Below are 27,176 nucleotides of genomic sequence, written 5' to 3'. Positions count from 1 at the left end.
TAGAGAGATTTATAGTTCAGAATCTTGTTTATTCTTTTTTTTTTTTTTTTTTTTTTTTTTGAGACAGAGTCTTGCTCTGTCACCCAGGCTGGAGTGCAGTGACGCGATCCTGGCTTACTGTAACCTCCGCCTCCCAGGTTCAAGTGATTGTCCTGCCTCAGCCTCCTCAGTAGCTGGGATTACAGGCATGCTCCACCATGCCTGGCTAATTTTTGTATTTTTAGTAGAGATGGGGTTTCACCATGTTAGTCAGGCTAGTCTCAAACTGCTGACCTCAGGTGATCCACCTGCCTTGGCCTCCCAAAGTGCTGGGATTACAGGTGTGAGCCATTGCGCCTGGCAAAGAATCTTCTTTATTCTAAGGAAAGTCCTAAATAAAAGATTGCCACAGTCCAGATAGAAAGGCTTATGAGCTACTGTACTTTTTAATAAAAGAAAGTTTGGTAGGCAGTTTAAGTATATTTTGGTGCTTGCACCTCACTACACATGCTTTTTTTTTTTTTTTTTTTTTTTTAGGAGTTAAGCCATTTGAGTGCTTAACATGTGGAGTAGCTTGGGCTGATGCCCGATCTCTGAAACGCCATGTCAGAACACATACCGGTGAACGGCCCTATGTCTGTCCTGTATGTAGCGAAGCCTACATAGATGCTCGAACACTCCGTAAACATATGACTAAATTCCACAGAGACTATGTGCCTTGCAAAATTATGCTGGAAAAAGACACCCTTCAGTTTCATAACCAAGGAACTCAAGTGGCACATGCTGTTAGCATCTTAACAGCAGGCATGCAGGAACAAGAAAGCAGTGGTCCTCAAGAACTTGAGACTGTGGTAGTGACAGGAGAAACTATGGAAGCTCTGGAAGCTGTTGCAGCTACTGAAGAGTATCCATCAGTATCTACACTTTCTGACCAAAGTATTATGCAAGTGGTTAATTATGTATTAGCACAACAGCAAGGACAGAAGCTATCTGAAGTTGCAGAAGCTATTCAAACTGTTAAAGTAGAGGTAGCACATATTTCAGAAGGAGAATGAGTATATTAATGAAGATAAAAAGAAGTGACATCTCTTGTACACTGAACTCACAGAACATTTGTTTACAATTCTATGTGACTGTCTGCTTGGAGTTTACATATCAAAGCTCTGGGCTGTAACATTTCCAAACATTTTGTCTGGCCAATGGGTTCTATAGAAAAGTCCATTTAGTGTAAAGAAATTGAAAACAGATCTATTAGGTTGGTGCAATGACTTTTGCACCAACCTAATATTTTGACGGCAGCGGTTTATCATGATATACCTTTTATGAATTAATGTTTATAAATTACTTAATTTAAAACTGTACAGTTTCATTTGCATTTTGACATTACTTTATTGTACATTTTGCATTTAAAAGGCTGCACCAGTTGGCTTTTCTTCTGTTTTATTCTCAAAATATAGAGATTCTGTGATTTATTTGCCCTGTTTATGGATTAAAAAGAAAATTCTAATATAAAGCATTTCAATAGGATGCATAGGTGTATTACGTTTTTAAAATGCTTTAGATCTGTGATTCTTGACTTACTATTTATTTTATCCCCTTTTAAGTCAGGGATTCTTTATTCTATTTTAAAGCACTTAATGAGTTACATGTTGTAATCAGGTTTGCACAATATATTTATCTATATGAGGAACCCATAAATGAATAGCTAATTTTTAAAATGCCATTAAAATGCATGAAATGCTTATTAAAACCTTACTATACTATTTCTTCAAGGCAAGTAAATTGACCATGAGAAAAGAACAGTTATTAAACACTGTTGATGGGAAAATTTTCCTTGATAACACAGGACAATTAATGGAAAAAAATATTCTCATTATTTGCAAAGAATGAACAAGTTAATGAACAAACAAGCTAGGTTTGGTATGTTTTCAGCTTTTGTATCATGTTTAATTATTTAATTTGGTTGAAAAACTACAGTTGAGAAATCGGATAGCAATATAGACATTCACAGCAGCTCTGTGGATACCATGTAATTGTCAGGTAATTTCAGAATGTTGAAAATTATTCATTGCAGCCCTTATAGTATCATACTTGAAGAATTTGATTACAGTTCCACCAAATTGTTGAAGATAAGTTATTTTTAAAGGTTACGAAAACTAAGTTATATTAGTTCATATGTTTGATTTTTAAATCCCACCTCCTCAAGCTATCCAATTTTCTGACTTTGAAAATAACCATGAGAGATGCCACATTTCTCTCTGGGAAACTACCACTCAAAGTATAATTGTTAAAAATTAAGCTTTTTGGTATTAGAAGCTGTTATAAAGTATAAAATTAAGATATAAGCAGACCACATGTAAATCATTCATAAAGCACAAGAAAAGAATGTGCCTTGATGTACATATATTACTAAGATGCCTCTCCCAGTTTACTTTAAAAATGGCTTTAAGGATAAAGAATAAATGTGATAGCTGTGCATGCATTATATGTTTGCATTTGCAAATTTCCCATTGTTTTAACAGCTGTGTGGCTGACTTTCAATTTTAAGACGTGAATTGACATACAGCCCATAACTTTATAATGGCTGCTCATTTATCTTATCTTTCAGTTAGTGAAAAAGCATTTCAACCGGACTAAAATTTGGAATTGTGTCTTTTATGTTCTATCCTCTGTTGTTACTAGATTTAGTTTAAAAATTGTGTATGACCATTAATGTATGTCATAAACGTGTAAATAAAAGATGTTGAATCTTGTTGAAAAGCATGAACTTTGGAGTTGAGCTTGTTACTATTTTCAGTTCATAAATCAGTTGTTACTTGATGTGTTACTAAGTTTATTTTTAAAGGGAAAGGAAATCAAACACTAAAAAGTAACAATTGGAGGAACACCAATATTAAAACTTCTTACTCTTAAATATAATTGATATGGACAAGAGGCAAGGAAATAATGGGTAGAAGAGGGCAGTTCCCCAGCAAAAGCCTGGAAACCCATGGCCCTAAATGGGAACAGGCATTCCTGTTTTCATGCCCAAATGTTGCTTTTTGGCCCACCATGCCCCCCTATCCTGTACCCATATAAACCCTAAACCCCAGGCTCCATGAGCAGAAAGAGTGGTGTGGCAGAGAAGAAGAGAAGAGAGGAGCATCTAAACGTCCAGAGGAGTTTAGCTGGGGGACGGTCAGAGAGGAGATCAGCCATGGGACAGCTGAACTCCAGGAGAAGATCATCTTCCCACTCCATCCCCTTTCCAGCTCCCCATCCATCCTGCTGAGAGCCACCTTTATCCAGCAATAAAATCCCCCACATTTACCATCCTTCAGTTTGTCCATGTGACCTGATTCTTCCTGGACGCTGCACAAGAACCCAGGTACCAAGAGGGCACTGAGCTAGTTAACACTTAAGCCATCTGTAGACAGCAGAGCTAAAGGAGCACTGTAACATGCCCACTGGGGCTTTGGGAGTTGCAGGCACCCCCTACCAGATGCTACTGTGGGGCCAGAGCCCAAAAGCACTCAATCTGGCTCCTGCACTTGCCCGACTGTGTGGTTCCCCTCCTGTAAGGGGTTTGGCTGAACAGATGAGCCACACCCCTGTCGCGTGTCCTGCGAGGATATCAGGGAACTCTTCCGTTTCATAATCTTGTCACAGGATTATATATTGTGCCATCAACCATCAGCTTTGAATAATTTGAATTTGTAAATTATATAAATTCCATGTAGAAACAAATGTTAAGAAGGTTCCAAAAATTCAGTGCAGTTTTAGTGTTACCAAGAGGGCATTGTTAATTTATAACAATTCCTTTTTAGAAACATAAAGCATATTGCTGTCATGAGATGACTTCCAAAAACAATGGGTGTCTCCTGATCAAATAAGGAGGCCTTAAGCACCTTTGGCTACTTGTTATGCTACTGCTACGAAGCAATTTGAATCACTGTTGTTACTCCCTGAAATGCATGTATTGTCAATTGAAATGAATTAAGTAATGCTCTGACAGGTTTTAATATGTTCATTTTACTAAAAGCCAATGGGGGTTTGCATAATTACCCAAGTTACTTAAACTGTTGGATTTAGAGCTAATCCAAACCTTCAGGCTTTTTTTCTGCCCCCTGTTGTTGTTTTTATAGCATTAGTATAAACTAGTGTGGGCATGATTTTTTTTGTTGTTGTTGTTTGAGACAGGGTCTCTTGCCCAGGCTAGAGTGCAGTGGTGCAAACACGGCTCTCTACAGCCTTGACTTCCTGGGCTCAAGCAGTGCTGCCTCAGCCTCCCAGGTAGTGGGGACCACAGGTGTGCACCACCAAGCCCAGCTAGATAATTTCTTTTTTTGTAGAGATGGGGTCTCACCATGTTGCCTAGGCTGGTCTCAAACTCCTAGGCTCAACTGATCCTCCCACCTAAGCCTTCCAGAGTGCTGGGATTACAGGTGTGAGCCACTGCACTGGGCCAATGATGCTTTTTGGGCTGATTATGCTTTCTGTTCCTGATTCTTTCTTTCAAATCTAATCTTTTCGGAGGTTCCTAACAGGTTTTACATCCAATGCTTGGCACATATGCAGTAAAAGTTAGCCTTTGCTTCCCCCAATCCTATAAATTTATCAGAACTAGTTGTCGAAATGTGTGGAGCAAAGATAGATACATAATTTCTTTAATCACTTAAAATACGCCATACTTATTTTGTAGTCTATTATTTGAAGATTTCATTTTGTTTTGGTTTTTTTTGGCTAGTCAAGTGAAGCAGTGGAAATGGAGAAGGAACAAAGAAATCTAACTGGTTGTGACCAATGAGTTATAAATACCACTGCAATCTTACCAGCCATCTGAAGTTTTGAAGTTTAATACTGCTGTTATGAGATTTTTTGTGGGTGAGGGTTGGACAGGGTCTCACTCCTGTCACCCAGGCGTGCAGTGGCACTACCATTGTTCACTGCAGCCTTGACTTCCTGGGCTCAGGTGATCCTCCCACCTCAGCGCCCAGAGTAGCTGGGACTACAGGTGTATGCCACCACATCCAGCTAATTTTTTGTATTTCTAGTAGAGATGGGGTTTCACCATGTTACCGTGGCTGGTCTGGAACTCCTTGCTCAAGTGATCCACCCACCTCAGCCTCCTAAAGTGTTGGGATTACAGGTGTGAGCCACTGTGCCCAGCCCTTCAAGGAGTTTCATATTTTAGAGTATGAGTTCAACTCCTATAGGGCCTGCTATGGTTGAAATGTTTGTATCTTACAGAATTCATGTTGAAACTTAATCCCTAATGCAGCAGTATTGAGGTATGACTTTGAGAGGTGATTGAATCATGAGGGCCTTGCCCTCATGAATATATTAGTGCCTTGTAAAAGGGCGGGAAGCTACTAGCTTTTGCCTTATGGCCTTGTGCCATGTGAGAACACAGCAACAAGGCTCCATTTTGGAAGCAGAGAGCAGCCCTCGTCAAACACTGGGCCTAGCGGAGCCTTGATCTTGAACTTCCCAGCCTCCGGAACTGTGACAAAATAAATTTGTTATTTATAAATTATGCAGTTTATGGTATTTTGTTATAGCAGCCCAAATGGACTACTGATCTTATTTTAGGGAATCTTGTGCCACCTATCTAGGTTGAAGATAGTTCCTTCCAGACCAATTTGTTTTCTTCTGTGAGGTTTCTGCAGGAGTATCAGTGGCTAGGTACTATATTTCCATTAACTTCTCAGCGTATTGTTTCCCAGGTGAATAATTGTGAATTTGAACTCTAAGCCAGTATTAGAACAAAGCTATTTTGTGTAAATCTTCAGGGTGCCATGGCTCACGCCTGTAATCCCAGCACTTTGGGAGGCTGAGGTGGCCGGATCACTTGAAGTCAGGAGTTCAAGACCAGCCTGACCAACATGAAGAAACCCTGTCTCTACTAAAATACAAAATTAGCCAGGCATGGTGGTGCATGCCTATAATCCCAGCTACTCAGGAGGCTGAGGCAGGAAAGTGGCTTGAACCTGGGAGGCGGAGGTTGCAGTGAGACGAGATTATGCCATTGCACTCCAGCCTGGGCAACAAGGGCGAAACTCCATCTCAAAAAAAAAAAAAAAAAAATCTTCAGGGGACGCTTTTGGCCCACCTGAAGCTCAGCATGAGACAATATCCTTTTCTCTCTGGGGTGGTGAATGGATTTTTTTCTGGTTTGTGCTTTTGCTGAAAGTAAAGCTCTTCATTGGTCCCAGCTTTGTGTAGAGCTATCGGTTTCTATTTTTGTGTACCCAAATCCTGATCTCTTGTCCAAAGCCAATCCCTTTGAGACTGGCAATCTCATCTCCTAGAGGCTACTGCAGATTCAACTCAGTTTCATATTTGGAGCCCTAGGACATTCCCTTTCTTACAAAGTAAGTACTTTGACTTTCAAAGGATGTTATTAAGCAGAAATTTTCAGGTGTCTTAGTCTGCCAAATACTGAAAACCATGTTGTGTTGTTTTTAAAAATCTTTTTACCGTCTAGTTACTCTCTTTTTTCTTGGGGTGTCGTATTTTAGCAGTCTTCCTTTGCATTGAACATATTTTGGCAATTTTTTTTTTAATTCTCTGTACCTTTGTCATTCTCTCCATCTTCTCCCTTCCTGATAACCTATGAGAGTCCCTTGACCTGATTTTTAACTGTTTTTATTCAATATCTATTGAATTATTTCAAAAATTATATTTTTATGCTAGAATTTCCACGTTTCTTCATAGATGCTTATTTCTGCTTCCCATTTCCATTCAGCTTACTTTGCTGATTTTATTTATATGTTCATTTAAAATTCTTATTGAGCCAGGTGCAGTGGCTCACGCCTGTAATCCCAGCACTTTGGGACCCTGCGGTGGGCGGATCACTTGAGGTCAGGAGTTCGAGACCCATCTGGCCAACATGGCAAAACCCCATCTCTACTAAAAATACAAAAAAAAAAAAAAAAAATAGCCGAGGGTGGTGGTGGATGCCTATAATCCCAGCTACTAGGGAGGCTGAGGCAGGAAAATTGCTTGAACCCAGAAAGCAGAGGTTGCAGTGAGCTGAGATTGTGCCACTGCACTCTAGGCTGGGCGACAGAGCAAGACTCTGCTTCAAAAAAAAAAAAAAAAATTGGCTGGGCATGGTAGCACGTGCTTATAATTCCCAGCTACTCAGGAAGCTGAGGCAGGTGAATCGCTTGAACCCGGGAGGTGGAGGTTGCAGTGAGCTGAGATGGCGCCACCGCACTTTAGCCTGGACAACAGAGGGAGAGTCCGTTTCAAAAAAAAAAAAAAATTGTGTCTGTTCTATGTGCTGTGCTATAAAATTATTACTTTGAAAATATCACAAGTTATACTAGCATTTTACTGGAAAGTAGTCCCAATCCAGACCCCAAGAGAGGGTCCTTTGACCTCGCGCAAGATTTCGAATTCAGAGTGAGTCCATAGAGTATAGGGAAAGCAAGTTTATTAAGAAAATAAAGGAACAAGGCCGTGCGGTGGCTCACGCCTGTAACCCCCAGCGCTTTGGGAGGCCGAGGCAGGCGAATCATGAGGTCAGCAGTTCCAGACCAGCCTGGCCAACATGGTGAAACCCCGTCTCTACTAAAAATACAAAAATTAGCTGGGCATGGTGGCACTTGCCTGTAATCCCAGCTACTTGGGAGCCTGAGGCAGGACAATCACTTGAACCTGGGAGGCGGAGGTTGCAGTGAGCCAAGACCTTGCCACAGCACTCCAGCCTGAGCAACAGATCAAGACTCTGTCTCAAAAAAGAAACAAGAAAATAAAAGAATAAAAGAATGGCTATGCCATAGGCAGAGCAGTGTTATGGGCTGCTCCACTGAGTATACTTCTAGCTATTTCTTGATTATATGCTAAACAAGGGGTAGATTATTCATGGGTTTTTCAGGAAAGAGGTGGGCAATTCCCGGAACAGAGTTCCTCCACTTTTTAGACCACATAGGGTAACTTCCTGACATTGCCATGGCATTTGTAAACTGTCATGGCACCAGTGGGAGTGTCTTTTTAGCATAACACGTTATAATTAGCATATAATGAGCAGTGAGGATGGTCAGAGGTCACTTTCAGCACCATCTTGGTTTTGGTGTGTTTTAGCCGGCCTCTTCACCACATCCTGTTTTATCAGCAAAGTTTTTATGGCCTGTTATCTTGTGCCAACCTTCTATCTCATCCTGTGACCAAGAATGCTTAATCTCCTGGGCATGCAGCCCAGTAGGTCTCAGACTTATTTTACCCAGCCCCTATTCAAGATGGAGTCACTCTGGTTCTAACACCTCTGACATCACTGATGGGCATTTGGGTTATTTCTAGCTTTGGGCTGTCATGAAGAATGCTGCAAACAACATTTTTACCCTTGTCATGTCTCTTGGTATATATGTGCATGCATTTCTGTTGGGTACATAACTAAGAGTGGAATTTCTGAGTCATTTGGATTTGTGACTGTGAAATTGCTTTGGCAAAAGATTATATCCGTGAGAAAATTATGGTAGTCTGGGAGATCTGATTTAGCCAACTTCCCTCTTGTCTTTAGCCTTCAAGCTGTCCTAATTATTCCTGGGTTTAAGATAGTTTAAATGATAATCACCCTTTCCCTAAACAACTGCCTTTGTAAGGCTAATGAGAGACCACCAGGTTAGGAGGATGGATGAGCCTGAATTCTGCTAAGGTGTGGACAAAAGCGAATGCCAGCTGTTATTCCAGAGGTCACAAGATATGCAACTACCTCAGTTACTCCTGAAGATAACATCACTACGTAGAACCTAAGATTGGCCTTTCAAGATATCTTTTCAGGTTTTTTACATGTCTTACCCAAGTAGCTTCACCTGGACCCACCAACGATCCTGTGGCCCCAGCCAGAAGTGACTCAGGGCAAGAGGACAACTTCAACTCCCTGTGATTTCATCTCTGAACTAACAAATCAGCAGCAAGCACCCATAGCTTAGAAACCTCTACCCCTTTCCCCGAACTACCTTTGAAAAATCTCTAACCTATGAGCCTTCAAGGAGATTGATTGAAGTAGTAACTCAGTCTCCCAGGTGGTGGCATGACTGGCCTCATATCAATTAAACTCTTTACTACAAGGCAATGAATTTATTTTGTTTTTGCAGTGCACAGAAAGAACCAGTCAGATGGTTACAAATGTTCAACTTTTGTAAGACAATATGTTCAGGCTAGGTGTAGTGGCGCCTGTTATCCCAGCACTTTGGGAGGCCGAGGCAGGCAGATCACCTGAGGTCAGGAGTTTAAGACTAGCCTGGCCAACATAGTGAAACCTCATCTCTACTAAAAATACAAAAATTAGCCGTGCCTGTAATCTCAGCTACTTGGGAGGCTGAGGTGGGAGAATTGCTTGAACCCGGTAGGCGGAGGTTGCCATGAGCTGAGATCACACCACTGCACTCCAGCTTGGGTGACAGACCAAGACTCCGTCTCGAAAAAAAAAATCTAAGACTAGGTAATTTATTGTAAAAAGAGGTTTATTTGGCTCACAATTCCAAAGGCTGTACAGAAAGCATGGCTGGGGAGACCTCAGCAAACTTACAATCATGGTGGAAGTCAAAGAAGAAGCAGTCACATCTTACATGGCCGGAGCAGGAGGAAGAGAGAGAGGGGAGAGGTGCCACACACTTTTAGACAATGGGATCTTGTGAGAACTCTTGTCAGGAGAATAGTACCAAAGGAGGAAATCCACCCCCATACTCCAATCAAGTCCCACCAGGCCCCACCTCCGACACTGGGGAAAACAATTTGACATGAGATTTGGGTGGAGACACAGAGCTAAACCATATTGGCCATTCAGATATCCTTTTTGTGAAGTAATTATTTCTTAATATCATATCCAATTTCCAATGGGATTTTGTATCTTTTTCTCTTTCTGAATGCAAACTCTTTGTCATTTATGTTTTGCAGATTCCACCTCCCACTTCAGAGCTTGACTTTTCATTCTCTTAATGGTATCTTTTTATGAATGTCCTTAACTTTAATGTCACCCAGTTTATAAATCTGTCTTTTTAGAGACTTTCCCTATCAGAAGATCATTACATTATTTTTTAAAAATTTTATGGGCCAGGCACGGTGGTTCATACCTGTAATCCTAGCACTTTGGGAGGCCAAGGCGGGTGGATCACAAGGTTGGAAGTTTGAGACCAGCCTGGCCAACATAGTGAAATCCCATCTCTACTAAAAATACAAAAATTAGCCGGGCATGGTGGCATGCACCTGTAGTCGCAGCTACTTGGGAGGCTGAGGCAGGAGAATCACTTGAATCTGGGAGGCAGAGGTTGTGGTGAGCTGGATCACACCACTGTAGTCCAGCGTGGGTGACAGAGTGAGACTCCACCTCAAAAAAACAAAAATTATGCCAGGCGCAGAGCTTCATGCCTGTAATCCCAGCACTTAGGAAGGCCGAGGCAGGCAGATCACTTGAGGTCAGGAGTTTAAGACCAGCCTGGCCAACATGGTGAAACCCCATCTCTACTAAAAATACAAAAATTAGCCATACGTGGTGGTGTTGTAACCGAGTGAGTTACAGAGAAACGCCACACTCTGAGACGAATTCAGGAGTCCTTTATTAGCTGTCGACCGAGAGACGGCTAGTGCTCAAAGTTCTCTTGGTCCCGAAGGGGCTAGATTTTCTTTTATACTTTGGTTTAAAAAGGGGAGGGGGGGGGTCTAGCGAAAACAATCTTACAGAAGTAAAGTAGGCAAAAAGTTAAAACGATAAACGGTTACAGGAAAGTAAACAGTTCCAGGTGCAGGCACTTTAAGTCTATCACAAGGTGATAGACGCGGGGCTTTGGGCATTATCAACTGGACACAAACGCGGGGGCCCGGGGTGCTATTAACCAGGCGAATTCCTGGGAACTGCGGATATAGCTTACCACAGTATCTTATCAGTTCCTTGCATTCTTGGATGTGCTGGGAGTCAGCTTGCACAAGTTAAGTCCTTGAGGAAGTGGGTGGGTAAGGGGCTGCAAGTGAAGGAGCCAAGATGGAGTCTGTCTGGCTCTCTTAGCTAAGGGAGAATCAATTCAGGTTAAAACAAGGTAGGATATCATATTCCCCACTTGTGTTTTTGGGGAATCAAATCATTGATTCCTCAGTTATAACAAGGGGATTATATTGGGTTTTAAGATACATAAGCTTGACAGAAGCTATGCGTTGCTTTATAAAGTTAAGAAACCAATTTAATATATAAGGCCCAAAGACTAAGCCTAACAATAGGAGGAGAAGGGGTCCAGCTAACCCAGTGATTAGAGTGGTTAGCCACGGATTCCAGTTAAACATGCTTTGGTACCAGGGGTGTTACTTTCCCGTTCCTGTTGGCATCTATCTAGATTCTCTCGAACTTTTTGGAGAGTATCTTTTATGACCCCAGACTGATTGGCATAGAAGCAACAACTCTCTCCCAGAGTGGCACATAACCCTCCTTGGGAGAGAAATAGCGATCTAAGCCTCAGCGGTTTTGAAGAGCTACTTCAGCTAGAGACTCTACTTGGGTATGTAGTATATTTATGGCTGATTGGAGATTGCTTAAATCAGCATCCACTTGTTGAGATAGGGACGTTAGCCCAGTTTCTCCCTGAACCAGGGAAGCCGTGCCAATGGCTGCTGATCCGGCTATACTAAGGCTGGCCAGAAGGGGTACGAGGAGTGGGGCTGCTAGGCGAAACCTGGAACGTAATTCGGGGGAGCGATGAGAAGTTGTGCTTCTGGCCCACTATACACGTAGACCTGGGGGAGCACATGAACTAACATACACAGGAGAGGTCCTGGTTCAGTCCCATTGATGCAGCATGTGAGACCTGAAGTGTAGGCTAACCAGGTATTGTTAGGTGCCTAGTAGGAGACTGAGGCACTTAAGGAAGTAAGTAGAGACTGATTACAGGTAGCCTGAAAGGGAGAAGCAGATAAGTTATATCTGGCGCTAATTAAACAAGAAGCATTTCCAGACACGTCTCCTAATGTGAGGGCAGGGGGCATGTATGACAAGAAAGTCCATTTTAAGCGTGGCTTCTACTCCTAATCCAACATAATATGGGGGTTTGTTCTTTAGGCACAACCAACAATCTTGGGCTAGTTTAGGCTGGGTGAGATTGAGGAGGTGATATAACCCGCCCAGAATGGACATCAGGCTGGGTTGCAGGTGCTATCGTTGCAGCTGAGGTTTGGGAACCAGGAATGGTGGAGGGACAGTTAAATCGACCCTGTCTGGGTGTTTTGGGAACATAGGTCACCTAAAGCAGTCTGAGGCCCGACTGGCTTAGGAGGGCTCCATGAGACCAGGATTTTCTTCTGAATGGTGAACATAGTTCCGACATCAAATCCTGGGATATAAAGCCTTAATCCCCATGACATGCCGTAATACCATTGAGCTAAATTAGGGCTATGGACAGTTCTAGTAAGGGGATTACAATTTCTCTTAGTACACAGTTTAGATCAGGAAGCACAAGCTATGGAAAGGGTAGAAGATCGGCTTGATCCCCCAGAGTAGGTGGCCAAAGTTACACATGTCCAGTCAGGGCAGAAAAACTGGTAAGAATCTTGACAACTAGAGTCAGGGTGATTTCCAGGACAGAGGTAAAAGTCAACGTTCTGGAGTCCTTTTTCTGCACCTTTGGAGCTTCCACATCCAGTCTGGCTTCCGGAGTGTCCAAATCCCGCAGCAAGGCCGACGCTCCCTGCTCCCATGACCGGCAGATTGCGTTGTTCTTCGTGGGTACAGGCAGGCTCTGGGAACAGAGCACATAAATCAACTGCAAAAGAGACTTCCTTGGAAGTTCCTGCCTTCCAAATAGTGTTTGCAAACGCACGTCCCGTCATGAAAGAAGTGAGGAGGAAAAAGTAGGATGGAGCAGAGGACATAATAGGCGGAAACAAACAATAGAGGTAAATAAAAAGAATTAATCTGATGGCTTCACTCGACTTAGGTGCAGTTTTAAGGGGCCTGGCCCAGGCTTGGGGACCTATGTTTCTTGTTGGGCTCTGTTAGCCTTTTTGATGCGAGAGTGATGAATCCAAGCCAGAATGCCATCCAATTTCAGAGCCGTCGGCGTGGTGAGGATGACGGTATGAGGTCCTTTCTAGGCAGGAGTGAGTCCTTCTTTCTGGAACTTTTTAACGTGCACCAGGTCACCTGGCTGGAAAGAGTGGCAGGGCCCCGTCTAGTCAGGAAATGGATTGGGATGAGCTCCCCGGACAAGTGGCTGGATGATGTCTTGTTACCTGTTGGCGAGACTGCAGGTACTGTAATAAATGAGCTTGTGAGATTTCTGCTAAATGGGTATCCCTTAGCTTAGGCAAGATAGGCAGAGCCCTCCCATACATGATTTCAAAAGGTGAAAACCCAGCCGCATAAGGAGTGCATCTTACTCTAAGAAGGGCTAGAGGAAGGAGCTTTACCCAGTTTTCACCGGTTTCTAGGAATAATTTTGTAAGAGTACTTTTTAGGGTGCAGTTCATGCGTTCTACCTGCCCAGAGCTCTGGGGTCGATAGGCACAAGGGAGCTTCCATTGAATGTTTAGTGCCTTACTGACTGACTGAGCCATGGACGAGGTGAAGGCTGGTCCGTTATCAGACCCTATGGCAGCAGGCAGCCCATGTCGAGGGATGATCTCATTGAGTAAAAGCCTAACTACTGTGGTGGCAGTCTCGTTTCTGGTGGCAAATGCCTCGGTCCATCCGGAGAAGGTGTCTACTAGCACCAGGAGGTATTTGTACCCTGCCTGGTGCGGTTTTATCTCTGTAAAGTCAATTTCCCATCTTTCTCCTGGTGAGTCTCCCCGGAGACAATGGCCTGGGCTGGGTTTAGGACGCTGCTTGGTGTTTACCTGAGCACAAGCCGTACACCGAAGAGCTGCTTGGTTAGCTAAGTCCTGAAGGTGGGGGATCTTGAAATGGCTCCTCAGAAGCTGGGCCCGTTTTACTCCTCCAAACAGGTGGTAGAATGCAGACAACTGATTACAGTTTTCCCAAGGGCTCGGGGCATGAAGATTCTGGAATCAGGAAGAATCCACCAACTTTCCTGATTTTTACTGGCCTGAAAATCCAAAGCCTGTCTTTCTTCCTCTGTGGAGTATTCTGGGTGATCTGGTGAGTCAGGTTGTGGAAAGGACACTGCAGGCAGTAGGGTCAGAGGCACGACTGGAAGCCAGGCTGCCTCCCGAGCTGCAGAGTGTGCTCTTTGGTTACCACGAGAAATGGCCATGTCCTGTCTTTGATGTCCTTTGCAGTGAATTACAGCCACCTGCTGAGGGAGCCAAACGGCTTCAAGCAGGGCTAAAATTTCTTCTTTGTTCTTGACAGTCTTTCCTGCTGAGGTGAGTAGCCCACGCTCTTGGTAGACGGCTCCGTCCACATGCACAGCAGCAAAAGCATACCTGCTGTCAGTGTAAATGTTAATACCTTTGTCCTTACCCCATCAGAGGGCCTGAGCGAGGGCAACCAACTTAGCTCTCTGTGCCGAGGTACCTGCTGGTAGTGCCTGGGCCCACGGTATATCTGTCTCCATAGTGATGGCCGCACCAGCCGTTTGAACTCCCTGCTCAAGGAAGCTGCTACTGTCTGTAAACACGGTGGCGTCTACCTCCTTTAAAGGCACATCTTGGAGATCAGGTGGGCCAGTTTCTGTAGTCTCTAACAGTTCTTGGCAGTCATGGACAGGTGTGGTGAAGTCTGGATCTGGGAGCAAAGTAGCTGGATTTAAACACCTTGTGGGAGAGAAAGTTAAATGAGGCTGATCTAACAGTAAACTCTGATACTGCAAAATGCGAGCATTTGACATCCATTTGCCAGAAGCACTTCGCAGCAAAGTCTCTACGGCATGAGGAGCCGTAAGGGTTAAATTTTCACCTAGAGTCAGTTTATCAGCCTCCTGAATCAGGCTTGCTGTGGCTGCTACAGCTCCCAGACAAGTTGGCCACCCAGATGCCACAGGGTCCAGTCTTTTAGACAAACAGGCCACTGGGCGTTTCCATGGCCCCAAAGTTTGAGTGAGTACCCCTTTAGCGACTCCTTGGCTTTCATGAAGAAAAGGTGGAATGGTTTTGAGATATTTGGGAGGGCTAGGGCAGGGGCCTCAGTTAATTCTTTCTTTAGGTTTTGAAAAGCCTGTTCTTCAGTGTTAGTCCAAACTAGTGGGCCATTCCGTCCGGTAGCAGTGTACAGGGGCTTGGCAATTTCCATGAACCCCAATATCCATAGGTGATAGTATCCCACAGACCCCAGGAATTCATGTACCTGTCTCTTGGTGGTGGGAGTGGGGATTTGCAGGATGGCTCCCTTCCGAGCACCGGTGAGTGCCCTTTTTCCTTTATCTCATACCCCAGGTAGGACACTCTGGGAAGACAAAGCTGGGCCTTCTTGGCCGAGACCCGATACCCGAGCTCCTGAAGGAGGTAAAGTAGGTCCCTAATATGTCACAGGCTGCTGTCAGTAGTTTCAGTAGCCAGTAAAAGGTCATCCACGTACTGAAGAAGGGTACAGTTAGGGTGACTGGCTCAGAATGGTAGAAGATCTTGTTGGAGGGCTTCCCCAAAAAGGGTGGCGGAATTTTTAAAACCTTGAGGTAACCGAGTCCAGGTCAATTGGGTGGTGTCTCCTGAGCCAGGATCTGTCCATTCAAAAGCAAAGATAGGTTGGCTTTTGGGGGCCAGAGGAATAGCAAAGAAGGCATCCTTTAAGTCAAGGACAGTGTATACTGTATGTTCTGGTGGGAGCAGGCTGAGTAGAGTATAAGGGTTAGGGACAGTTGGATGGACAGTAACTGTCCACTTGTTAACTTCCCTCAAGTCCTGCACCGGTCGGTAATCATGTGTTCCGGGTTTCTGGACTGGCAAAAATGGAGTATTCCAGGCGGACTGACATGGTGTGAGTATGCCAGCTTGTAACAGTCGCTGAATATGGGGATTGATCCCCTCTCTAGCCCACTGACTCATAGGATACTGTTTTACCTGGACTGGCAGGGCAGTGGCCAGGAGTTCTACAACTACTGGCAGATGATGCTTTGCTAGTCCCGGGGGGTTTGACTCGGCCCAGACTTGAGAAAAGAGAGTCTGTAGATCCAATAGGAGAGAATTAGATTTATTCTCCAGGGGTTGTGATGGTGAAACCAAAAGATATTCCTCTGACAGAGGGGTAGTTAGCAGGAGTTGGGCAGTAGGGGGCGTTGTGTCCCCTAATGTGAGGTCAGCCTGCTGGGCTGAGAAAGAGATAGAAGCCTATAACTTATGGAGCAGGTCTCGTCCGAGAAGGGGAAAGGGGCACTCTGGGACTACAAGAAACAAGTGGGTTACTCTTTTCTGTCCCAAACTCACTTCTCGTGAGTGGGTGACAGGATATTCCTGAATAGCTCTGGTGGCCCCTTGTACAGCCACTCTTTTATTAGAGACACTGCCTAAAGGTGTCTGCAGTACCGAGTGTTCCGCCCCGGTATCTATTAGGAAATGTACAGGCTGGCCCCCCACTGTAGCGCTCATCATGGGCTCCCAGGGGCCAAGAGAGAGGGAGCCCCAGTCCCGTCAGTCATCAGACTCCTCCGCTGCGGGGAGGGTGAGGACCTTTTTCTTTTCTGGTTTTTCCTCTGGCTTTAATGGGCATTCCTTCTTCCAGTGTCCAGTCTGCTTGCAATAAGCACATTGGTCTCTTTGTAGGGAAACCTGCTCACTTTTCTGGCCTCTCTGGTGTGGACCAGGGTCCCCTGGCTAGTGCTTTGTAATGGGGGCCCTTCCTTTCTGGCTTCCTGGATGGCTGCCACTAAGATTTTCGCTTGTCTTTTGGATGCTTTATCAGGAGCCCTTTCAGCTGCCTGAGCTACTTGTTTTTGTTTTTCAAACTCTCGATTGTCACAAACTTTCTGGGCTACTTCTAAAAGCTGGCTAATGTTCATTCCAGCAAATCCCTCCAGTTTTTGCAGTTTTCTGTTAATATCAGGGGCTGCCTGAGCCACAAATGCCAAATTAATAGCACAGCTATTCTCGGGAGCCGCCGGGTCAAAAGGGGTGTAAGTTCGATAGGCCTACTGGAGGTGTTCTAAAAACGCTCCAGGTGACTCATCAGGCCCCTGGACAACTTCAGTTGTATTAGACAGATTCATGGGTTTTTGAGCAGCTCCGTTGATGCCCACAAGGCGATACGGGTGAAAATCATCCAAAGCTCTCCTCCCACCTGAGGAGTTTGGATCCCAATCAGGCCGGGTAGAGGGAAAAACCTCCTCAAGGAGGTTTTGGGCTTCCCCCTCTGGTCTACCGGCTGATGTAAGGAAATACTTTCTGGCTTCTCTTCAGATAGGATCCCTCTCTTCAGAGGTGAAGAGGATTAAAAGGAGTTGCTGACAATCATCCCAGGTGGGCCGGTGAGTCCAGAGCATAGACTCCATCAGTGAGGTCAAAACCTGGGGCTTTTCAGAGAAGGGGGGATTATGAGCTTTCCAGTTGTACAGGTCAAAAGTAGAGAAAGGGACATAAACTAAGAATGGGGCTGAGCGCTCATCACCGAGAGAGATTTGTGCCTCAATGGGAGGAAGGGCGCTACCTTCTCCTGCCAAGGCTGTCTCGGGATGCTATAGGCAGAGAGCCCACAGGGGATGTAATCGAGGAGACTAGGGAAGATTCTGAGGGAGCAGGAGGGTTATAAGGAGGCGGAACTGTGTGAGGAAAACTCCTCTTCTTCGGAGGGAGGCAATACAGGAGGAGCCAAGGGAGCTGAGGATCGGGACAAAAGTGTGGTCTGGCTTAAAAGGATCTTGGAGGTTGGATTACAAATGGCGCATGAGCAGAGCCAAGGGGGAGGGCTCCGGACCAAGCTCAGCCATTGATCAATGTAGGGAAACTGATCGGGGTGACCAGGAGTTCCAGCAATGACCCTCCATACAGCCTGAACAGCTGTGAGGTTTAGTGACCCTTCTGGGGGCCACCCGGATCCAAACTTTGGCCATTCTACTTACAGAGTGTCCAGAGTTTGCCTTTTTTAGGGCGGACTCTGTAATCATCTGAAAAGCCCAGAGAGAAATTTTGTAACATACATTGGAGAGGGCTCCAACCTTTACAAGGTCGGGAAGGAGAGTTTCCCATTCTGGAGGCAATTTAACAAGGTTTGAGCAGAAATATTAAACCCAGCATGGGCAGAGAAATTCACGACCTGGAGGGCTGTAGTATCAGAAGAACAGAAGTATCATAACCAGAAGAAGTAGGAAAACAACTATAGCCAACACTTCTTGCCACGTAAGGTCAGTTTTTTACACTTCAAGATCTAGGGAGAGGAAAAGACGCGGGTCCGAGGCCAGTGGGACCTGTGTGATCCCCCCCCTCCTCTTTGACCTATAGCCTAAATATCTTTGGTGTCTCCACGACTCGAAGGCAAAAAGTTCAAACTTGGCCCTTTCTTTTAAGGGTTTAAAGAGGGAGGACAGGGCCAAGTCTTCCAGACGCTGAACTTGCTGCAACACAGGAAGACGAGATGTGCAGGGTAAAGGATGGGGATGAGGAGGAAAAGGGCCACTCGGATCTTCCCAAGTTTGGAGAGTAGCCACGGAGGGGTAAAATAAGAGTCCAGATGGAATAAGCAGTAGGGGCGTAGGTTTCTCTGCACAGTGCCTTATTTAAGGGCACAGGAAAAGTTATGGGATGACAGAAAAGATAAGCAAGGAGGTCAGCAGGGTGGCTATTTTGGATCCACCACGGGTCTAAGAGGAAGATGGATCGGTCGTTGGGGCGTGGGGTATGGCAATCTAAATGCCAGCAATCTGTATGGTACCAGAAATCCCAAATGTGCGAATGTTTCCCACACCGCTCCCTGTAACAACAACTGATTTGTTTCTGACAGAAAAGGCAGGACCGGGAAGGCCAGCCCAAACGACTGATGAGAAATTTGACCTCCTGTGTTAGAAAATCTGTACTCAGGACTTTGAAGAAGTCCTTGCCCAGTGGTCTTGGGCAGTATTGATGACCTGACATACGAAACTTAGATAGACACCAGACAGGACAAGAGACACTGGGGTATATAAACAATTATGACAATTTTTATAGACAGACAAGGGGAGGGGGTCCTGTGATGGGATCAGTCAGATGCCCACCTGGCCGCTCCTCCAGAGGGGACTTAGGTTCCTCTTGGCATTGGCAGGCCAGTATAAACCCCCAGCTCGGAATGAACTATGCCTGATGCTGTCTTAAGCCTTATGAGGTCACCACGAACTGCAGGTGAGGGCCCTCTCAAACTGTAGCTTTCGCCGTGGGGCTACAAACTGGAAATTCAAGCACAAGCCCTTGAACTCCCCATTCACACACTCACTCACACAGAGTTTATTACAATTCTTTTTTTTTTTTTTTTTTTTTTTTTTGAGACGGATTCTCGCTCTGTCGCCCAGGCTGGAGTGCAGTGGCGCAATCTTGGCTCACTGCAAGCTCCGCCTCCCAGGTTCACGCTATTCTCCTGCCTCAGCCTCTCCGAGTAGCTGGAACTACAGGCGCCCGCCACCACGCCCGGCTAATTTTTTTTTGTATTTTTAGTAGAGACGGGGTTTCACCGTGGTCTCGATCTCCAGACCTCGTGATCCGCCCGCCTCGGCCTCCCAAAGTGCTGGGATTACAAGCGTGACCCACCACGCCCGGCAGTTTATTACAATTCTTATTTCTGTTCTAAAACAGAGGTCTCCTGGAGACCTGAACGAGAGAAGAAGACAGGGAGGGAGAGAGAAAGAGAGAGACAGTGACTAGCCTTACAGAAAAGCCTGACAGAAACCAGGACTCTGTCCTTCAGCATCCTAGAATATGAACAGAGTTAGAGGGACGCCCTCGTTCAGGGCCCCTTCCCTCTCAGAGAAACAGAATCAGACAGAAACCAGGACTCTGTCCTCCAGCGTCCTGGAATATGGGAGGAGTCAGAGGGAAACCCTCGTTCAGGGCCGCTCCCCTCCCAGAGAAACAGAATCAGACGGAAACCAGAAACCAGGACTCTTTCCTCCAGCATCCTGGAATATGGACAGAGTCAGAGGGACTCCCTTGTCAGGGCCGCTTCCCTCCCAGAGAAACAGAATCAGACGGAAACCAGAAACCAGGACTCTTTCCTCCAGCATCCTGGAATATGGACAGAGTCAGAGCGACTCCCTTGTCAGGGCCGCTTCCCTCCCAGAGAAACAGAGTGAGATCTGACTTACCTTCCTGGGACCAGAAATGGAGGACTCAGAAGTTGATTTTGGTGGGCACACACCAGCAGTCGATCCGTTCCCCTCTAGAAGACGGAGGCCTATGGGGCCCTGGAACGTCTCAGGTGGCGCCTCCGCTATAAGCCTCCCGTCTTTCCGGGGGAGCCAGGAGTGAGTCTGGCACTCACCCGGTGGCGATAAATCTCGCTGGGGCCTCCAAATGTTGTAACCGAGTGAGTTATAGAGAAACGCCACACTCTGAGACGAATTCAGGAGTCGTTTATTAGCCAGCGACTGAGAGACGACTAGTGCTCAAAATTCACTGGGTCCTGAAGAAGGGGCTAGATTTTCTTTTATACTTTGGTTTAGAAAGCCGGGGCGGGGGCGGGGGGGGGGGTGCGTCTAGTGAAAACAATCTTACAGAAGTAAAGTAGGCAAAAAGTTAAAAGAATAAAGGGTTACAGGAAAGTAAACAGTTCCAGGTGCAGGCACTTTAAGTCTATCACGGGTGATAGACGCGGGGCTTTGGGCGTTATCAGCTGGACACAAACGCGGGGGCTCTGGGTGCTATTAACCGGGCGAATTCCTGGGAACTGCGGATATAGCTTGCCACAGTATCTTATCAGTTAATTGCATTCTTGGATGTGCTGGGAGTCAGCTTGCACAAGTTAAGTCCTTGAGGAAGGGGGTGGGTAAGGGGCTGCAAGTGAAGGAACCAAGATGGAGTCTGTCTGGCTCTCTTAGCTAAGGGAGAATCAATTCAGGATAACACAAGGTAGGGTATTACAGTGGTGCATGCCTGTAATCCCAGCTACTCAGGAGGCCCGCAGGAGAATTGCTTGAACTCGGGAGGTGGAGGTTGCAGTGAGCCGAAGTCATGCCACTGCACTCCAGCCTGGGTGACAGAGCAAGACTGTCTCAAAAAAATTAAAAATAAAAATAAATACACATTTTATGATTTTACCTTTTTTTTTGAGATGGGCTCTTGCTCTGTCACCCCGGATGGAGTGCAGTGGCTCAGTCATAGCTCACTGCAGCCTTGAAATTCTGGACTCAAGGGATCCTCTCACTTCAGCCTTCTGAGTAGGTGGAGACTATAGGCGCCACCATTGCTGGCTTTTTTTTTTTTTTTTCCATAGAGACGGGAATCTCTTTTTGTTGTCTAGGCCGGTCTTGAGCTCCTGATTTCTAGCTATCCTCCCACCTCAGCCTCCGAAAGTGCTGGTATTACAGGTGTGAGCCACTGCACCTGGCCTTACTTTTTATATTTAGATCTATAATCCATCTTGAATAGAGCTAGAGACCAAGCTTCTTTTTTTAAGTATAGATTCCCAATTGTGCATACATAATTTTTTAAATGTACTGACATTTCACCACTATTCAGCAATGTCATCTTTGTCATGAAGCTAGGGTACATACACATGTGGGTTTCATTCCAGACTCTCTATTCTGCTTCTTTGCTCTATTTTTGTATCCTTGCACCAATAACACATTGTCTTAATTAATGTAGGTTTATGATAATTTTGACATCTGGTAGAGTAAGTCCTCCCACATTGTTCTTATTGCAGTTTGTCTTGGATAGTCTTTCCATGTGAATTTTAGAATTACATTGTCAATCTTTCTTTCTTTCTTTCTTTCTTTCTTTCTTTCTTTCTTTCTTTCTTTCTTTCTTTCTTTCTTTCTTTCTTTTTTTTTTTTAAGATGGAGTTTCACTATTGTCGCCCAGGCTGGAGTGCAATGGTGAGATCTCAGCTCACTGCAGTCTCCGCCTCGAGATTCTCCTGCCTCAGCCTCCTGAGTAGCTGAGTTTACAAGAACCCAGCACCATATCCACCTAATTTTTGTATTTTTAGTAGTGACGAGGTTTCAACATATTGTCTAGTCTGGTCTCAAACTGCTGACCTCAGGTGATCCGCTCACCTCGGCCTCCCAAAGTGCTGGGATTACAGGCATGAGCCACTACACCTGGCCTACTTTTCAATTTTCATAGCAAAAACCTGCTTGGTTTTGACTGGAATTGCATTGACACTATAAATCAATTTGGGGAGAATTGATATTGTCGACGAAGAGTCGAACTCTGTAAAATATTTGAAAATATTTATTCTGAGCCAAATATGAACGACCATGGCCCATGACACAGCCCTCAGGAGGTCCTGAGAACATGTGCCCAAGGTGGTCGGGGTGCAGCTTGGTTTTTTACATTTTAGAGAGGCATGAGACATCAATCAAACACATTTAAGAAATACATTGGTTTGGTCCAGAAAGACAGGACAACTCAAAGCAAAGGCTTCCAGGCAATATATGAATTTAAACTTTCTGGCTGACAATTGGTTGAGTTTGTCTAAAGACCTGGGATTCATAGAAAGGGAATGTTCAATTAAGATAAAAATTGTGGAGACCAAAGTTCTTTTGAAGTCTTATAGTGGCTGCCCTTAGAGACAATAGATGACAAATGTTTCCTATTCAGATCTTAGTTAATCTCTTTAGGATTGGGAGGGTCTGGAAGAAAAAGATCTAGCTATATTAATAGAGATTCTTTACAGATGCAAATTTTCCCCCACAAAGAACAGTTTTATAGGGCCATTTCAAAATATGGCAAAGAAATATGTTTGGGGGTATATTTTGATTTTCTTCCTGTCTCGTAATGTTATGCCAGAGTCAGGCTGGAAAGTAAATCATGACATATAGGCCGGGCGCGGTGGCTCACGCTTGTAATCCCAGCACTTTGGGAGGCCGAGGCGGGCGGATCACGAGGTCAGGAGATCGAGACCACGGTGAAACCCCGTCTCTACTAAAAATACAAAAAAAAATTAGCCGGGCGTGGTGGCGGGCGCCTGTAGTCCCAGCTACTCGGAGAGGCTGAGGCAGGAGAATAGCGTGAACCCAGGAGGCGGAGCTTGCAGTGAGCCAAGATTGTGCCACTGCACTCCAGCCTGGGCGACAGAGCGAGACTCTGTCTCAAAAAAAAAAAAAAAAAAAAAAAAAAAAAACATGACATATAGGGTTAAATAAAACCCATCTGATGAGAATTTGATTTGTAGGCATGACTCCCCCGACCCCTTAGACAGGAACTTGGGCAATATAAAAAATTAGAGTTTAGTCCTCAATATCTTTATAATACTGAATTTTTGTGTATAATGTTTTATGTGAATATTGTATATTTCTCCACTTATTTAGGTTATTTTAAATTTGTCTTACAGTGTTTTATAGTCTGTAGGTGTACATTTTTTGTTAGATTTATTTTTAGTTACATTTTTATATAATTGTGAGTTGTATTGTTGTGGCTCAGAAAATAAGGCTGGGCATGGTGGCTCACACCTGTAATCGCAGCACTTTGGGAGGCTGAGGCAGGTGGATCACCTGAAGTCAGGAGCTCGAGACCAGCCTGGCCAACATGGTGAAACCCTGTCTCTACTAAAAATTTTAAAAAATTAGCTGGATGTGGTGGCACGCACTTGTAGTTCCAGCTACTCAGGAGGCTGAGGCAGGATAATCGTTTGAACCTGGGAGACAGAGGTTGCAGTGAGCCAAGATCATGCCACTGCACTCCAGCGTGGATGACAAAGTGAGACTCCATCTCAAAAAATAATAATATGCCCCAAAATACAGTGCTTTGGGTGTGCTGAGTGCTTTGAACTAAAGAAGAATCAAGGTCTCTTTGACCTCCAGCTCCCCTGTCCTTCCTCCTCTATACCTCCCTAAGCACAGGAAGGGGCTTTCTCTGAAGTTTCCTTATCTGACTAAGGGAAGTTCCTCCAGAAGAAATGCAACTGCCGTAAGCACCACCCCCAACCCCCAAATAATCTCATGCATAGGGAAAATTAACTCACGGCAAGACTAAAGGTCAACACCACCTATTCTGAGGACTGCTACCTAAGAGACATTACCTGTATAATAAAATAGCCTTTGTTCCCCTCAACATCCCATAACCTGTCATTGCTTCTCCCCAGAAATCCCAAGCCCCTATTTCTATTTTTCCTTTTTTTTTTTCTTTTGAGACAGAGTGTCACTGTCGTCCAGGCTGGAGTGCAGTGGCACAATCTCAGCTTACTGCAACCTCTGCCTCCTGGGTTCAAGCGATTCTCCTGCCTCAGCCTCCCTAGTAGCTGGGATTACAGGTGCCTGCCAACACGCCCAGTTAATTTTTTTTGTATTTTTGTAGAGATGGAGTTTCACCATGTTGGCCAGGCTGGTCTTGAACTCCTGACCTCAAGTAATCCACCTACCTCGGCGTCCCAAAGTGTTGGGATTACAGGCATGAGCCACCACACCTGGCCCCCAAGCCTCTATTTCTTCCTGTAGGTTATGACACTAGAACAACTTAAGTCATCTGGTCCTTCTTTATGTCTCATGAGTTGTGGGACTCCTGTACACATGCATGTAATAAATTTGCATGCCACGGCTGGGCATGGTAGCTCACGCCTGTAATCCCAACATTTTGGGAGGCCGAGGTGGGAAGATCATGAGGTTAGGAGGTCAAGACCATCCTGGCTAACACAGCGAAACCCTGTCTCTACTAAAAATACAAAAAATTAGCTGGGTGTGGTGGCATAGGCCTGCAGTCCCAGCTACTTGGGAGGCTGACGCAGGAGAATCACTTGAACCCGGGGGGCAGAGCTTGCAGTGAGCTGAGATTGCGCCACTCCACTCTAGCCTGGGCGATAGAGCAAGACTCCATCTCAATAAAATAAATAAATACATAAATTTGCATGCCACTTGTCCAATGGCAGTGGATTATCAGAACTTATTAACATTAGTGCCACTAAAACTGGTATACAAACTCGTCACTGTTAAATTTGACTGGCTTTTAAAAACTTGGATACCTTTTCTCCTGCTAATTTGTCCACCGTCAGTGTATTTCACAAACTCAAATTACTATTATTATTGTTATTATTATTTTGAGACAGAGTCTCATTCTGTCCCCCAGGCTGGAGTGCAGTGGAGCAATCTTGCTCACTGCAGCCTTCGTCTCCCAGATTCAAGCAATTCTTGTGCCTCAGCCTCCCAAGTAGCTGGAATTACAGGTGAGTGCCACCACACCCAGCTAATTTTTGTATTTTTAGTAGAGACAGGGTTTCAGTATGTTGACCAGGCTGGTCTTGAACTCTTGACCTCAGGTAATCTGGCTGCCTAGGCCTCCCACAGTGTTGTGATTACAGGCGTGAGCCATTGCATCTGGCCAGACTCAAATTATTGAAACTTTATAGATATTAAAACTTTACAAAAACTTTACAAATATTAAATTATTGCAACTTTATAGTAGAGGGAAAGTTGAAAACTTCCCTAAGGTTTGTCTTTTAAATTTTATTTTTCAATTATCATATATATATATATCAAGACAAAACAATTTAGTATATGAAGAGAACTTTCTTCATCTATTAAAAGAAGTCTGGGCTGGCTGTGGTAGCTCATGCCTGTACTCTTGGCACTTTGGGAGGCTGAGGCAAGAAGATTGCTTGAGCCCAGGAGTTCAAGACCAGCCTGGACAGCAAAGGGAGACCCCATCCCTATATTAAAACAAAACAAAAAATAGCCGGGCATTGCGGGGCACAGCTGTAGTTCCAGCTACTTAGGGGGCTGAGATGGGAAAACTGCTTGAAGCCGTGAGATTGAGGCTGTAGTGAGCCATGATTGTGCCCACTCCACTCTAGCCTGGGTGACAGATTGAGAACATTCTTTTTTTTTTTTTTTTTTTATTGTCAGCTAAGCTGCCAAGATTTTTTTTTTCTGCAAACCTTTTTAAGTGGTGAAATGTTTGTTTTTGTTTTTTTTTTTTTTTTTTTTTTTTTTTTTCAGAAAAGCAACAATGAAAACATTTACCTGTAAACAGGCACAATCATTAGAAGGCTTTGCCCATTCAGTAATAATAATAAATATGAACAGACCTATGAAGTACTGGAAGCACACACACACACACCCACACACACAGTTACTATGGCCATATCCCCAACCCCTGCCCCCTCAAAAACATATTTTCATGGTGGAAAAACACCCATGTCTTCACCAGATTATCGTATCCACAGAGGTCATGACATATCTCTGACATTACTGATGCTAAAGTCAGGGATGGAGAGATCGCAGAGGAGGAGTGGGCAACCGTAGGAAATATTTCTGGTTTCATTTAATCTGGGGACTAGAACTGGAAGATGACTCTGTATTTCTTCCAGGGTTGGTGTTTTTTATCCTACCTCTTACATGGGGGCTGGGCTGAGCCTACTTCTTCACAATGGCAGCAGGAAGAAGTCCCAGCTCTGATTCCAGAGTGGGCAAACCAAGATGAAGGCAGAGCAAAGCCCTGCGGAGCCTGAGTGCCAGGCTGGCAGGTTCACCTTGTGCTTGTTAAAGGACGGATCAGCTGGGCCAGGATGCACTCAGACTTGTCAGCTCACAGGCAGACACTGCTTGACTTCTGTATTAGTCAGGGTTTTCTAAAGAGACAGAACTAAGGGAATATGTATATATGGGGAGTTTATTCGTTATTAACTCAAACGATCTTAAGTGGTGAAATGTTTAACATTTTCTCTGAGATGAGAAATAATACCTTTTATACAACAACTTTGTTTAGTTATCTTATTCAAAGTGCTTGAATTTTTTACATATCCAATTGTGTCATCTGCAAATAATGAAATTTTATATTGCCTTCCTATTCCTGTTGTAGCTTGCCATCTTTCTCTGTATAGGATTTTCCAGTACAATATTAAATAGATGTGATAATTGTCATTTTGTCTTTTTTCCAATTTCAGAGTGAAAATTTTCAACATTTTACCACTTAGAATGTTTTGCTGTGGGTTTTTGTAGACATCTCTTGTCACATGAAAAAAGTCTCTAAGCTTTCTGAGAGGATATTTTAAAATTATAAGTGTAGGCAGGTGCAGTGGCTCATGCCTATAATACCAACAGTTTGGGAGGCCAAAGTGGGCAGATTGCTTGAGCCCAGGAGTTCAAGACCAGTCTGGGCAACATAGTAAGACCCTGTCTCTACAAAAAAAAAATTTAAAAAAAAAGTACATGCTGAAGTTTATCATAAATTTATCAAGGCTGGGCGCAGTGGCTCATGCCTGCGATCCTAGCAATTTGGGAGGC

The 27,176-nt window shown here is 44.6% G+C and overlaps 1 protein-coding gene across 1 annotated transcript in view; it reads left to right on the top strand.

Moving 5' to 3' along the window:
• Positions 1 to 2,742, top strand: part of ZBTB11 (zinc finger and BTB domain containing 11) — a 31,703-nt gene extending 28,961 nt beyond the window's left edge. The window contains exon 11 of the mRNA XM_055260590.2: positions 517 to 2,742. Within this exon, the coding sequence (XP_055116565.1) occupies positions 517 to 1,034 (518 nt within the window). The 3' untranslated portion in view covers positions 1,035 to 2,742. The remainder of the gene's footprint in view (positions 1 to 516) is intronic.
• Positions 2,743 to 27,176: the final 24,434 nt, after the last annotated feature.

The sequence above is a fragment of the Symphalangus syndactylus genome, chromosome 21, assembly GCF_028878055.3.
Source record: "Symphalangus syndactylus isolate Jambi chromosome 21, NHGRI_mSymSyn1-v2.1_pri, whole genome shotgun sequence".
Taxonomy (NCBI): Eukaryota; Metazoa; Chordata; class Mammalia; order Primates; family Hylobatidae; genus Symphalangus; species Symphalangus syndactylus.
The sequence above is the reverse complement of the archived record's forward strand: the minus strand, read 5'-3'. Positions and strand labels throughout refer to the sequence as shown.